This window comes from Cyprinodon tularosa, unplaced genomic scaffold, assembly GCF_016077235.1.
Source record: "Cyprinodon tularosa strain WSP-4 unplaced genomic scaffold, ASM1607723v1 ctg592, whole genome shotgun sequence".
Classification (NCBI taxonomy): Eukaryota; Metazoa; Chordata; class Actinopteri; order Cyprinodontiformes; family Cyprinodontidae; genus Cyprinodon; species Cyprinodon tularosa.
The window spans coordinates 148,072-161,977 of record NW_024039332.1 but is presented as its reverse complement, the minus strand read 5'-3'; the positions used below and the strand labels follow the sequence as shown (position 1 = coordinate 161,977).

Sequence of the window (13,906 nt, the reverse complement as noted above, 5' to 3'; positions counted from 1 at the left end):
CCTCATCCACGTCTTGAACAAATTGTCCTCCAACTTTACAGATTCTCTGCACTCATAATTTGTGTAAACTAACTATTTATACTAAGTCACTTTACAGCCCTGAAAACACCTGATTCAAAGGAAATTGATCAGCTAACATTTGGAAAGCGGCATAATGTCAATAACATACCTGTGATGTCTGAACATGGCACAGTCATATCATAATGACACCTTAATACTTTCTGTGATGATCGTTTTATCGATAAATCACGATTTTCAGCGGTCCAATATAATATTGATCTTTAAAAAAAAAAAAAAAAAAACAGACAATTTTACCTAAAACAATAAGGGGAAATGGGCTACCTTTGCACGGCCACTCTGACCTCATATCTGTAGTTGATGCTGTCACAGTGGAAGACATGGACAGACTCAAACCCCAAAAAACATGGATACCAAAATACCTAAATGACAAATATCATCCGATAAACATATATAGCGCTTCCTTTTTTATCTAAACATTTCATTTTGATAGCAGGGGAAAGTATCGCAATATGAAGTGATATTGCAATATCGGGATTATATCGTGGCACGTATCGAATCGTAACACCCATGCCAATACTCACCCCTGCTTCTGATACTTTTTGTGAATGACTTTGGTTTTGTTGTAATTAAAGTGCATCTTATAAATACATTTTCTACATCTATGGCCACTGCCTGAGATAAATGAAGTCAATGAGAAGAAGCCGTCATGATTAGCTGATACAGCTGCAGTAAAACTGGATCCACATGGACTAAATGTTCTGCAGCTTCATATAGTAGCATTTACAGTATTTATATTCCTACCTATGCTAACCAACCAAATATCATCTATCTTTGATTATAACTGATATTTTAAGGTTTCTCAGTTCTGTGATATATTTATAAATTTAACCAACGTGCAGTGTTGGTTAAGGCCACGCTGTAGTGCTGCATTCATCTATGCTCGTATTTCTGAGCATCAATGTGAGCTTGTCGTTTGTCACCTTAATTTAGGGCCATCCACCAATCAAATGAGTTGATCCCCCCGGACATAGAACTGACATGTTGGCTGTCTGTGTGAGTAGAAAGGCAGGATTTAAGTCAGTCTAAACTCCTGGATCATAATTTATGACCATTGGAAGATCTTTTCTTCTCTGACCTCCTCAGGTTAATTATCCTGGAGTACAGCTTGTCAATCAGTGCCAGCACAGCTCTGGCTTTCAGCCTGATGAAAAACCATTGCATGTGTGTGTTTGTGGCCAAGTGTTTGTTACATTGTGGGGATAGTTTCAGGCTAATATCTCAAGAATATGCTACACGGTGGGGACTTGCAGGTCCCAATTAGGGGTCGGAGGTTAGGTTTAGGTGAGAATAGAGTTTAGGGTTGGGTGTGTGTTGGTAATGGTTAGGCTTTGAGTAAGCGTCTGTTTTAGGCTGTACAAATGACTTGGAAATGTCAATAGAAAGTCCTTGTATAGATAACGGGACATAACGGATGTGATTGTGTTTTTTCTCTGTTGTACAGGAAATGTTACAAAACATTTGTCCTCCTTGAACTCTAATCCACTCCTGTTTTTTTTTTTCCTCTTTCCTGGTTGAACAGCTTCCTGCCGATCTCAACAAGATGCACCTAACGGACCACGCCCACCAGCAGGTGATGCACATGGCCCCCAGCCAATCAGGATGCAGCATAACCAGCGACTCAGGGAGTAGCAGCTTGTCAGACATTTACCAGGTGGGTTCAATGAGAGAAACATGTTTCTTCAGATAACAGGATCAAATGACCTCTCCAGATTTCCCATAAGAAAACAAAAAAGATTTGATGAAAATTGATGAATAAATGATAAAGCTTTTCCTCTCTCATGTTGCCATTAATAAATAAACAGGAATGATACAATCAGTGACAAGGCTCTCTACTGGTACCACATCAGTTCTGATGGTTCTTTACTCTCATTTTAATGAACTTCTGTTTAGATTTTTCAACCTGCTGCTTATCAGTCAACCTTCCTACCTACCTCCTTTTAATCCTTCTCTTTATCCTAATTATTGCGCTTCTGTTCTGCATCCTGGCGGCTCGCATCCATCTCTACTTCCTGCTGCGGACAAAAGGTCATGTGTAGGAAATTACCCTAACCTTTACTACTCCATCTCTTCCCGTCCCTCAGGTAAAGAAGTGGAATCGAATCACTCTGGCTGGATTAGTGGCGGTCATCTTGTAGAATGTGAGCATGGGATTGTAGGTAGTGTACACTGAGGATGGACAGGGAAATGGTTTTGGAAGGAAGGATCAATTAAGATTTATAACCATTCCAGTCACTTAGGAGTCTATAAATCCTCAAATAAAGCTAAAGCAGTAGTTTTTAGATCAGACACCCTCCCAGGGATTCATGAGTCTGATGGCATCGATCGGATGTAGACTTTCTAACTGGTTTCTCACTTATTTTAAACAGCTTTTGGTTCATTTTCAGCTTGATTAATCCCTGAAGGTGACCTGAGTGTTAGATTCAGCCTTTAGCAAAAGTGATCAGCTCAATGTTTGCTTTGAATTTTCCCCAAGCTGGTCCTACTAACCAAACCACTGGATATGGATGTTCTCACTAGTGGAAGCAGGCTAAAACATAGCTGCCATCAGTTTCAAAGTAAATTCAGGGGGAGCAAAAAATGGAAATGTAAAGACATTTTTTCCTTTTTTTTAACCTTGATACATGATTATTCCTACACTCTCATGTTCATGTCTTAGTTTACCCGACTCAGAAATCATAGGGACATTTTGGAGATGCCCATCCAGAGTCAGGAAGATGACAGAGAAAGGCTATAGATTAGGGTGATGGCAAAGAGGGCCTCCATCCTCAAAGACGTGGAGCTCATTTTTTAAGATGTCGCATTTCTTCGGGTAAAAAAAAAATCTTCTTGATTAAAATTTTAAATCTAACAGGAGGTATGAATATTTTAGGGCCTGTTTGTATACCAGCTGCAGCTTTCTATATGCTGCATCTTGAGGACATTAAAGAGATATTAATTCTATTAAATTTAGGTTTTGTTTTAATCTTATCAACTTGGCAGGGGTCTAAAGTTTAACGTTAAAGATACGTCTGCAAGATGAAGAGAAAACACAGTGAGATGGCTGTTTGGGGCTGGCTCATCATGCTAACTTTGCTAGTTGCTAATATAAGATCCTGCATATATTTCACATTTTAATTCAGAGATCCTTTTGTTTTAAATTTAAACAGAAAAGCTTTGCTTTAAAACAACTGTTTTCTCACACACAGGAAATAGGTACTCTTGGTAGGAAGGCAAAAAAAGGCATGAATGACATTACTATAATTCTTCAAAGAAAAGATATATATAAAAATATATGAACTGATTTAGGCTTCGAAAACCAGAAATGGTCCCCAGGTTTCTAACAGTGCTCTGATTGAATTACCTAAAATGTAGCCACATTGAAAGCTCTTATTATATGTAAGTTGAACACTTCTAGGAAACAATGTAAAAGCATTTCTTAGTAGCTTATAGACCACACAAGGATGCAGAAGTCTTTTCCTTTACTGATCATCTTCTAATGGCTTGCAGGGGTCACCATATTGAGACATCTGTGTTTATCCAACCCTTTAGTTTGAATCTTTTTCACTCACACCAACTACCGGTACCTTTATGTCCTCTGTAACTCCATCCATATAACTCGCCTGTGGTCTTCTTCTTGCCCTCCTGCCTGGCATTTATAAAGGAGGCATAGTAGGGCCATTATCCCTCCTTTATAAATGCCCAAGCCATCTTAATCTTCCCTCTCTGGCTTTATCTAAAAACCTGTGTAATCAGTCCTGTTCATATCCATGCGTATCACTCTCAAAGAGAAATGTAACATTTTCATCTCAGCTCAGCCTCTTTTCTCTTCCTTAGTCTCGCTATCTCTATACCATACATCATTGCTGGTCTCTTCGCTGACATTTGCACCTTTGCCTTTTTAATCCTGTTGTAGTATTTTATCAAATAACACACCTCAGGCTTTGTCTCATCCTTTCCGACCTCCTTGGACACACTCCTTTCCCTTTTTTCCACACTCTCCTTTGCTCTAGACTGTTGGTCTTCTCCTTTCCAGAGCAAACCTCCATCTCTCTAGTTTTTCCTCCACCTGCTTTAACTGCAGATCACAATATTTAATTTAATTTAATTAATGTATTTGACAGGGACAGTGTACATTAAAAAGCATTTCTGCAAATGCATCAGAATTAGCCAAAAGGCTATTTTTAATCTGTTGTCCCTGGACAGATCTTAAAATGGTCTACCTAAAAAAAAAAACACAACAGTAAGCATTCTACAATGAAAAATGCAAATATAAAAAGAAATAAAAACAGCTATAACTCCTCAAAACTGATTTAAAAATACAGAATAAGTGTTCGCTGGACTACTGATTTTTAGGTTCATAAAATAGAATAAAATATCATCTGCAAACTTTATAGTCGGTGGTGATTCCTGTCTAAACTCATCAGTCAACCTGTTCGTCTCTGCAGGAAACAGGTCGTAGTTCAGAGCTGGTCCTACAGCACACCTCAACACTTTCTTCCAACTCCCATTCATTTCCTTACATACTGCTCTGTTACTCCGCACGTTCTCATACATCAGCTCAGCTCCTAGGTCTGCAGAAACATTGCAGCTCCGACTGACCTTCTCAGTATTTCTCCATCAACATCAGACATATGTTACATCTGTAGTTTGTTTGCTTAACATGGAACCATACTGCTAATCATGTCCTTTTTTCCCTTTTATTAGTAAAACATAGATTTTAGATAGTTTATGTTATCTAAATCTATTCCTCCTTTGCCAAATAGTCTATTAAACCACATAAAAAGGTCTCTTTGTTTGCCTCTTCCTCTGCCTTTGTGACATTTCTCTAGTTTTTGCCGACTAAGTGTGCTTTGAAAAGCCTCTCTTGAGTGGCTGGCTGGTTGAAGGGTTGAGTCAATTACACAGAGAAGAATGCATAATAAGCCTGTCATCTAATCGTTTTAATCCGCCAACTTTTCTGATCTTTGCTATTTGAGGAGAAGCTGAAACGAATCCAAGAATGTTGCTTTTATCCTCCACAAGCTCCAACTTGCAGTAATATTTAATAGTCCTGCTTTCCGCGCTGTTTATAAATGGATTTGCAAGGGTTTCGTATCGAAAGGCGGCTGTTTATTTTAGCTACCTTTAATCATCTGTACCATGATGGTTACTCTGACAAAACTATAAACCTTGGTAACGGTCAAGAAAATAATTATCATGGAATAAATTTGGTTTGCATTTTATATTTAGAGAAAAGATAATCTTTTGGGCAGTTGTGCACACTGTATTAAAAAAAAAAAAACAGGGAAAAAATTGGCAAAGCAAAAATGAAAACCAAAAAACAGATTTAGGATATGTTATCCTCCTGTTTTTCAACTTACTGCAGGATTTGCAGGAACTGTTTCCTTGCTGATGCAACGAGGTTAGCGAGGGTCAGACATTTAACACAGAGTAGATCGTCTCATCATCAGACTCGGTATTTATCACACGGATTTGATCCCATCAACTTGTTGCTGACCCGGCCCCATGTTTGTTTACCACTGTCTTAAAGAGCTGACCCTTCCAGTCAGCCGTGCTCCTCAGCTGTCACTATTTTACTGAGCTGCTCCCATGCATTTATATTTTTCTACCTCAAAAGTTTGATTTCGCTCCATTCCCCCAACTTCTGGACTTTTTCTCAAATTCATCATATTCCTCCCCTTTTGCCCCTTTCATCCCTGAGCTGCTTTATATTCTGAGCCAACATTTTCAGATCTCTCTTCTTGTGCCACGCCGCTGTAGTTTAAACTCATTTTGGATTTGATTCCATATATCTCTTAGAAATAGGCTAAATGGGCTATGTTTTAAAACTGGTGATGTTGGATTTAAAGGCGAACCTGCTAGTTGATCAGGTTTGAGTGGCAGTGAAGGATATGTCCATGATGGTTGATGAGAGGAAAGAAAGTAAGAATACAGTTAGCTGATGCTCTCTTAATCTTATTTTTTTTTTTTAACCTTTTTTTATCTTTGCTGTGAATCAAACACCTTCCATAAAGGTTCAGAGTTGAGCTTTCCATCTGATCAGCTTTTTTATTTCCCACATGCGTGACATAAATCAATGTGAGAATACATTTTCAAATCAGCAGATATTAAATTCCTGTTTAATTCTAAATTTAATTTACTGCTTGAAATTCAGAAACTCAAAAAAATCATAATTTATAATAGTGACGTCAAAATATTTTAGTTTTATATTCCTCTGTACTTTGTCTGGTTTGTTTGTCCAACTCCATGGCGCCCTGAGGTTTGGAAGCAGAAAAGGCTGAGCAGGTGGCCTCTTTTCAAAAAGACTTGATTACATTTTTCATCTCAACTCCTAAAACAAAAAGCGTTGCCAGTTTCCTTGCTGCTTTGGAGCCTATTAAACCATTATGTCCAAAGCTCAGGAGAGCCTTAGAGCCTGACCACGTTAGTGGGTCCATCTTATGTGACTTAAAATATTTGTTTTTTTACAGCATCTATGTCAGCTATTGCATTAGCTTTTATTGTATTTCTATTACAATGATGACAAACATGGGCTCTTCATTATACAGTGACTTGCAAAAAACATACTTTAAAGATTTAGAAGTTGTTTATTTTTTTGCAAATAAGAACCCAAAGTGTGGCATGTTTTTATTCAGATGTGCTGCAGCAGTTCTTTGCACCTCTTTTTGATGCTTTTGCAGCCAAAATCTGTTTGGGTGAAGCTCATATCAACTTTTCAAACTCTGACATTTTAGCTAATAATCACTTTTACCTAAATTAATCCATCATAAATAATTTTTACTATTAAAGAAAAATAAAGCTTAATTTACAAGTCAATCCTGATGTTATTGAGAACGATCTGCAACATTGAACAGATGGGATCCAGTGGTGGTAGTAGCCTTTCACCTGAAGGTTGATGGTTTACTCCCCCATGCTTCTTCTGGACCACATCCTGCCAATCTGGATCTCTGCACAGCCAGTTCATTTGAATATTCAGTGTTTTTTTTTTTTTCTTCAGAGGCTGGAAAAAGTAGATTTGAACAGAAATGTGAGGGTGAAATTCGTATCTAAATAGGGGGTTTTCAGTGACGTCACTGGCCAGCTACTGGTCCGCCATCTTGGGTGGCATATTATCGTATATCATATATATCATGTCACGAATGGATAAGTACACCAGCACGCTAGAGCCACCAGATCATGGAACATATCCGAGGAAATGTTCCGTGATCGACCATATGGACCCCTATGCCCTCCACGGTGCCTTGTTTAGCACTAATCCAGATGATTGGCCAAATGTAGAGCATGGCTACATAGTTCATTACCTGGTGTTCAGTGAAAACCCTCTGCACACTCTTGAGGAAATGAGAGCGTACAAGGGTCTAGAGGCTCACAACCAGTTCACATCTGGTTGGGTACGAGATGTCGAAGTGATGTACATGAAGGAAATCGTCATCATACGTGGACGGGTGAGTTTTAATAAGATGGTAAAAATGTAAACAATCCGACGCAGGGCTCGCTATGCTAGGTGGCTAACGGCCCGGCGGTGCGCGAACAGTTCCAAAGCTACAAGTCCTTGGAGTCTCATGTGCAGTTTACGAATGGATGAGTTCAGGAGCTGCAGCTCATAAAGCCAGCAAACAGTGCTAACCGTTAGTGCTAACAACCACTCAGGCATATAATGTACTTTTAACTAGCTGCTATGTGTTTCAAAGGTTTGGTTAGTAACGTTAACTGCCAAACCTCCCTAAACCCTCCGGGTTTCTCACATATTTGAGCCTTTTCCCGCTGGTTGAAATCAAGTTAAGGTGAAATTAATCAAATTAAAACACGGCTGAGAGAGGGAGTCCAGTACGCGGTAGTCATAGGCAGTAGTCTGAGTAGCGGCGGCAGTCAACATTGCGGCCACGGATAGTAATACGTCATGACGCCCAAGCCCTATTATTAATATATTCTTACATGTTTTAAATGCTTGACAGTTAATTACCTGTGACAAAGTGAGCACTGCAGACTCTGGCGTATTCCAGCTTAACACCGTCCAAATCGGACCTGGATATCCGTGTCAGCCATAGGTGACGGCGTTGTTCAGATAGCTGTTTTGTTTTTTCACATTGATTCACGATTACGGCTGGTATGCGATAGAAAGAGCGTTGATCTCCACGGGCCGTGCAACCAACAATTACACACGATTTCACCATTTTTCACTGTCAATACTGCCTAAGGCTGCCACCCAATATGGCGGACGCGCTGAGTAGTCACGTGAGCGTAACGTCACCTGAAAACCCCCTATTGAATTGATGATTTATTTGACTTTTTTTTGTTTTATACTCATTAAAAATGTATTATTTTCATTTGTATCCTTTTAGTTTAAAGTACAAACCTCTAAGCAATACGTTAGCACTTTATGTGATGGACAGCGTGCCGAGCATAAACAAAACTTAAGTTGTTAAAGGGCTCTAGTGAAAGCTTTCAGCTCCCTTCTGGAGGACAGGGAAGTTTAGGGGGTAAAAATATCCTTCTTATACTATGGTTTGAAAAAAAAAAAATTGTACCTGTTTTTAGTGTTGCACCAATGCCATTTTTTGGCCCCGATATCTGGCTGTGTAGTATTGGCCGATACTATAACGATACCATCTGTTTGAAATTCATGTGTGTGTGTATATATGAAGAACTGCATACTACTTGGATGTAAAATAATTGCCATCAAGGCTTTGCCAAGCTGCTGCCTACCTTTGTGAAGCAGGAAAAAGACTAATACAAAGTGAATCCAGTAGAACTTTTTATTGCCTACCTGGAATGGGTGACAATAGTAACTTTTTGGCTCTCAAAATGGTATCAGTTCCCCAATTGTTAGTAGTTAAATTGAAGACTGACGATAAATAACTTTACAATAGATTTTTTTTATATATAATCTTTCCATCAAACCAATATTCTAGTTTTTTCTCTCACTTTTCAGCTATGCCAAATATTTTTTCCCTCAAGCTACATTCTGCAATTTATGTTATCTTATGTGGTGAAATGGATTAATCCATTCTAGGATATGAAAGGGGGAGCAGAAGTGCATGATGGATTGCATCATGTTTTTTTTGTAATTATTTTGATTTTAAATCATATATTTCTATATATATATATATATATATATATATATATATATATATATATATATATATATATATATATATATATATATATATATATATATATATATATATATATATATATATATATATATATATATATATAGAGCCGATGTTAAGAGAGGGGCAACTAGCGGGGCCACTGGTAGTTTCCTACCTTCCCTGTAGGGCAAATCCGCCCCTGGTTGTCATGTGACAATAATGGGGGAAAGTTCCCATGGGCCTGTTGTTTAGTACTTTCTAACATTTCTGCTTTTGATGATCATTTCATGATCTGTATGCACTCACAGCTTTGTTTATTTTATTTCTCTGGTGTACAGTGATTTAAAGTTTCCTTTCATTTATGTCTTGCAGCCTATTGGGCCAATCAGATTATAGATACTCATTTCAAAGTTAAACCAATATTTATAGGCCAGCAAATCCAACTTTTTCAGCTTCAAAAAAATCTTTTATAAAGGTATTTTTCCCTGTCTGTGCAAAAAAATTGTAAAAACTTATTGTGATAGTAAAAAAGGACCACTTTGTGTTTTCTTCAGGCCACAGAGAGTGACTTAGGAGATGTAGACCTGTCAGGACTTCCAGAGGCTCCAGTGGACAGTGAGGAAGAAGAGGAGGAAGATGAGGACTTGGAGAGAGCTTCAGACACTCTCTTGGGCCGGGACCTGGTCAGGGAGTGTCTGGAAAAGGATCCAGTCGACCGTAACGATGACGACATTGGTCAGTTTCATTTCGTATTTTTCTTCTACCTTGTTAGATTTAAACTCACTTTGGATTTCAATCAAGTTATTCAATCATTAAACGTGAAATTCAGTTGCTTTAATTTAGCTGTCATTCTTTAGCACGCTTGATTCTTCTGTTGCTTGTTTTGTGATTTTGTCCGTCACTCATCGAGAGCCCCCAGAGGAGCTGTAAAAGTTACCCTCCCCTTTAAAAGCCCCGCTGAGTTGTCTAAGCAAGACTGTCCTTCTAATGTGTTTCTAAGCAGGCAATCAGATTAACCTCCTCATTAGCGAAAGCCAGTGGGGTCCTGGGGAAGAAGGTGACCACATCAGAGAGCTCAGAGCGGCCTGCTGTGTGCCTGCCAGGGAGGCTGGGGTCTGGCCTTTTCATGGCCTTCTCTGGAACCATCACAGCTCATTCTGTGGAGATTCATAATGAGGAGAAGAAAATAAATCCAAAACAGCCTTATACTTGAGATTTTCCTAAAGATTAGATTTCCAATCTGTGTCCTCATATGGTCAGCCTTCTTAATTTTAGCATTTATAATGAAATGCTCAACATAAATTAACTTTACATTCAGTTTTTATCATTATCGCTGACATGCAGTGGTGGTAGAGGGCTTATTCACAGTTATATCTGCATAATGTACTCTAGAGTTTGCTTTGCAGAATAAAATAAATTCCTTTCTTCTCATTGTCATTTGCATCTGAAAAAGAACAAATTCAAGTAGAGTCCAAAAAGAAAAGAGAGCAGGAAAACATCCGATTACTGCAGTGAAGATGCGACGAAAAATGTCTTAGAGTATATCAGCAGCTTGGATCAAGGTCACTCTGTTCTCAGCTGCAGCACAGAGACAAATTCTACATCTCTTGTGGGATTCCATCCTTATGATTTATACACGCTGGTGCCTGAGTGTTTCTTTGCTCCGGCTGTCATCTTTAAAGGTGGAAAACTTCTTGCAGTTTTGTTGCAGTTATCGTTTTTTTTAAACCCCTAGGTGTAGAGTCAGGTTTAGAAGGTTTGGTTTTGTGCGCTTAGTGGAAATATCTAAACCTTATATTAGAATGTGTTGCTATTTAATTCTTTAATGTTTTTTTTGTTGCTAACAGAACAACTGCTGGAGTTCATGCATCAGCTGCCTGCATTCGCCAACATGACCATGTCTGTGCGGCGGGAACTGTGCAGCGTCATGGTGTTTGAGGTGGTGGAGCAGTCCGGCACAATCATCTTGCACAACAAGCAGGAGGTAGGAACGTTTTCAGATTCACATTTTAGCCAAATCTAACTTCAAACTAAAAATCCTAATAGAACTAAAGACTTAGGTCCCAGGAGCTCAGAATTTTCCAGTCCTCCTTTGAGGTTTTTCCACTGTAGCAAACAAGTATAAAGTTGTATGGAATTTAAATGTTAAGAAAAACACATAAAAAGTCCTTGTTTTAAAATGGTTTGGTCACATGTAGGGCTGCAACAACGAATCGATAAAATCGATAAAAATCGACTTTTAAAAGCGTTGGCAACGAATTTAATCATCGATTAGTTGTGTCGCGCGATTAATGCGTCATCCGCCGCCGCCGTCATCCCGGGGAAGAAAAAAAAATATGGCGGAGCGAGTCAGCGCCGCAGTTGCAGTGTTGCCAACTCAGCGACTTTTCAGACCCCTCCAGCGACTATTTTTTTAAAAAGCGACTAGCGACAAATCTGGCGACTTTTTACGGTGTCACTGGTGGCTTTTGGAGACTCTTACGTGAAAGCATGTATCGTTCCTACTCTTGTCCTCCAGCGGCAGCTGCTGCCGTGGGGCGCCTCCCCGATCCCAACCTTTTTCTCCCTCTCCCACAGGAATCCCTCTCAGCGCTGCAGTCAGAGCCGCAGGATTTTAGTGAGGAGTTTACCCTCAGCGTCCAGACTGCAAATGAAGCGCGCATGCCCCGGGATTGACGGCGCAAATTGATCACAATAATGAAAATAGCCTGCGCTTTGTAAAGTGAAAAAAGTCGTAACATGCAACTTTTGTAAAAACAAATGAACATGGCACGGAAGCACCACTGTTATGACGCAGCACCTGAAAAGAAAACACGTTGGAGCCTTCAATGGCAGTGAAGAGAGCTGATCAGCAGGGTGAGCGACCATGTTTGTTTCATTTTAAAGAGGGGAAACGTAAGTTAGTTTCTTAGGTAGCTCATCTGATGCTTTCCTTACCGTGTTAGTAGGTTACAGACAGTGATAAGGTTGGCTTCTTATTTTACTTTTAATTTCATTTGAATTAGCTTAAGCAGCGTTTATATTTTCTTTATAAATAAATTAACTTGCAAATTATGAGGGCAAGGCTTTTAAAGTTTAAATCTTCTGGCAAAGATAAAGAAGATCCAGCAATTTATGGAAGTAAAGCAGAATAAAATCCAGCAAGATCAGTAATATGTCAATTAATTATATGCCACATTCCCATGTAAATATCTGTCTTTGGAGGATGTGTTTTTTAGCACCCCTAGTTCTCTCATTTTTATTCCAAATACAATTTATAATTTGAATCACAGGGCTATTTTTATCTCTATGGTTCAGTATTTTCTCAAGTAGCAACTTTAACTGCTATACTTTCCTGTCTTAAAAGGCAGAACTCTTCTAGTCTAAAAAAACCTAATTTGTTGAAATGGGGGGACCTATTGTTTGAACCCCTTAGGGGCTTTAAAAAACAAAAATGCCTGTCTCTTTTTGCGCTTTATGAAACAAAGTAGCCTATATTTTGTGGATGTACAGCTACATTTCTCATGTAAGTTTGCGTAGTTTTAACACAAACATTTATTTTTCATATTGCACCAGTACAGTTAATGAGAAACCTGTACTTGTGTGCTTGTTTGTTCTGTCTAAAATTTTTATTTTGGAATTAAGGGGTTAATGTAAAAATAATATTTTGTGTCCGATTCATCGAAAAAATAATCGGCCGATTCATCGATTTTCAAAATAATCGTTAGTTGCAGCCCTAGTCACATGTTAGACGGACAAATCACCTCTCTTGAAACCAACCCAAGTTAATAACCAGCCATATTAGGGATGCACGATATAATCGGCCCCCTATCAGTATCGGCCTTAAAACTGAATATCGGACATCGGCCACCCCACCGATATTTAACCCGATATTTGATCAGCTTCTGAGTTTCTAAAGTCTAAAAAAAAAAAAAAAAAAAAATACTACTTTTTCTTCTTCCTCAAAAACTTCTTTTTTATAGGCTTAAAAACTTCTAAAGACGAGGGAAAAAATATTGATACATTAAAATATCCCAATATCTTCCTATGCTGATATATTGCCATTTAAAAACACCATATCAATCTCTTTTACCAACTAAATATTGCTATATGTCATCGTTATGCTACGAAATCCCCCGAAAATTCAGGAAATTTTGCCATATTTTTATATGTTGATATATTGACGCGGTATCGATCTAATTTACTAACAAAATCTCACAAGAATTTGCAAAATATCACGAGTTTCTAACAGAACGATGAAATTTCACGAGATTTGAAAGTAAAATAGATCGATACCGCGTTTTTAAAAATCAATTTGATATCAGCATATGAAAATATATTTGAGTATATTATATATACTCAATATAAGTATAATATAAGTGTCAGAAATGGATAACAAAACTGCTATTTTCAATGACTACTTATTTTTGTCCAGCTTTAACATCGGTATCGATATCGGTTATCGGCTACATGAGTTTTAAAATATCGGCATATCAGATATCGGCCAAAATCCCAATATTGTGCATCCCTAAGCCATATATAGATGTGACTTTCCTCCTTGATGCTCCTCTCTGCATATTAAGGAAATAATCTCTACATGCTGGACTAGAGGTACTTCCCAAAATGAGTTTGAAATGGTCCTGCAAAAGGTAGATTATCATTAAAGTAACTTCTTTATGCGCTTCCTATGCATGTGCTGGTAGAAACCATAGTGTGGTCAGCAGCTATATCAGGGCTGGGCCATTAATCAGTTTGATAATTAATCAAATCTG

The 13,906-nt window shown here is 38.4% G+C and overlaps 1 protein-coding gene across 10 annotated transcripts in view; it reads left to right on the top strand.

Annotated features, from left to right (window-relative positions):
• LOC119797649 (rap guanine nucleotide exchange factor 6-like) overlaps nt 1-13,906 on the top strand; it is a 187,952-nt gene that overhangs the window by 126,675 nt on the left and 47,371 nt on the right. For all 10 annotated transcript variants that reach the window (XM_038306812.1, XM_038306813.1, XM_038306814.1 and 7 more), the window contains 3 exons: nt 1,601-1,732; nt 9,710-9,890; nt 11,003-11,139. In XM_038306812.1, the coding sequence (XP_038162740.1) occupies nt 1,601-1,732; nt 9,710-9,890; nt 11,003-11,139 (450 nt within the window). The remainder of the gene's footprint in view (nt 1-1,600; nt 1,733-9,709; nt 9,891-11,002; nt 11,140-13,906) is intronic.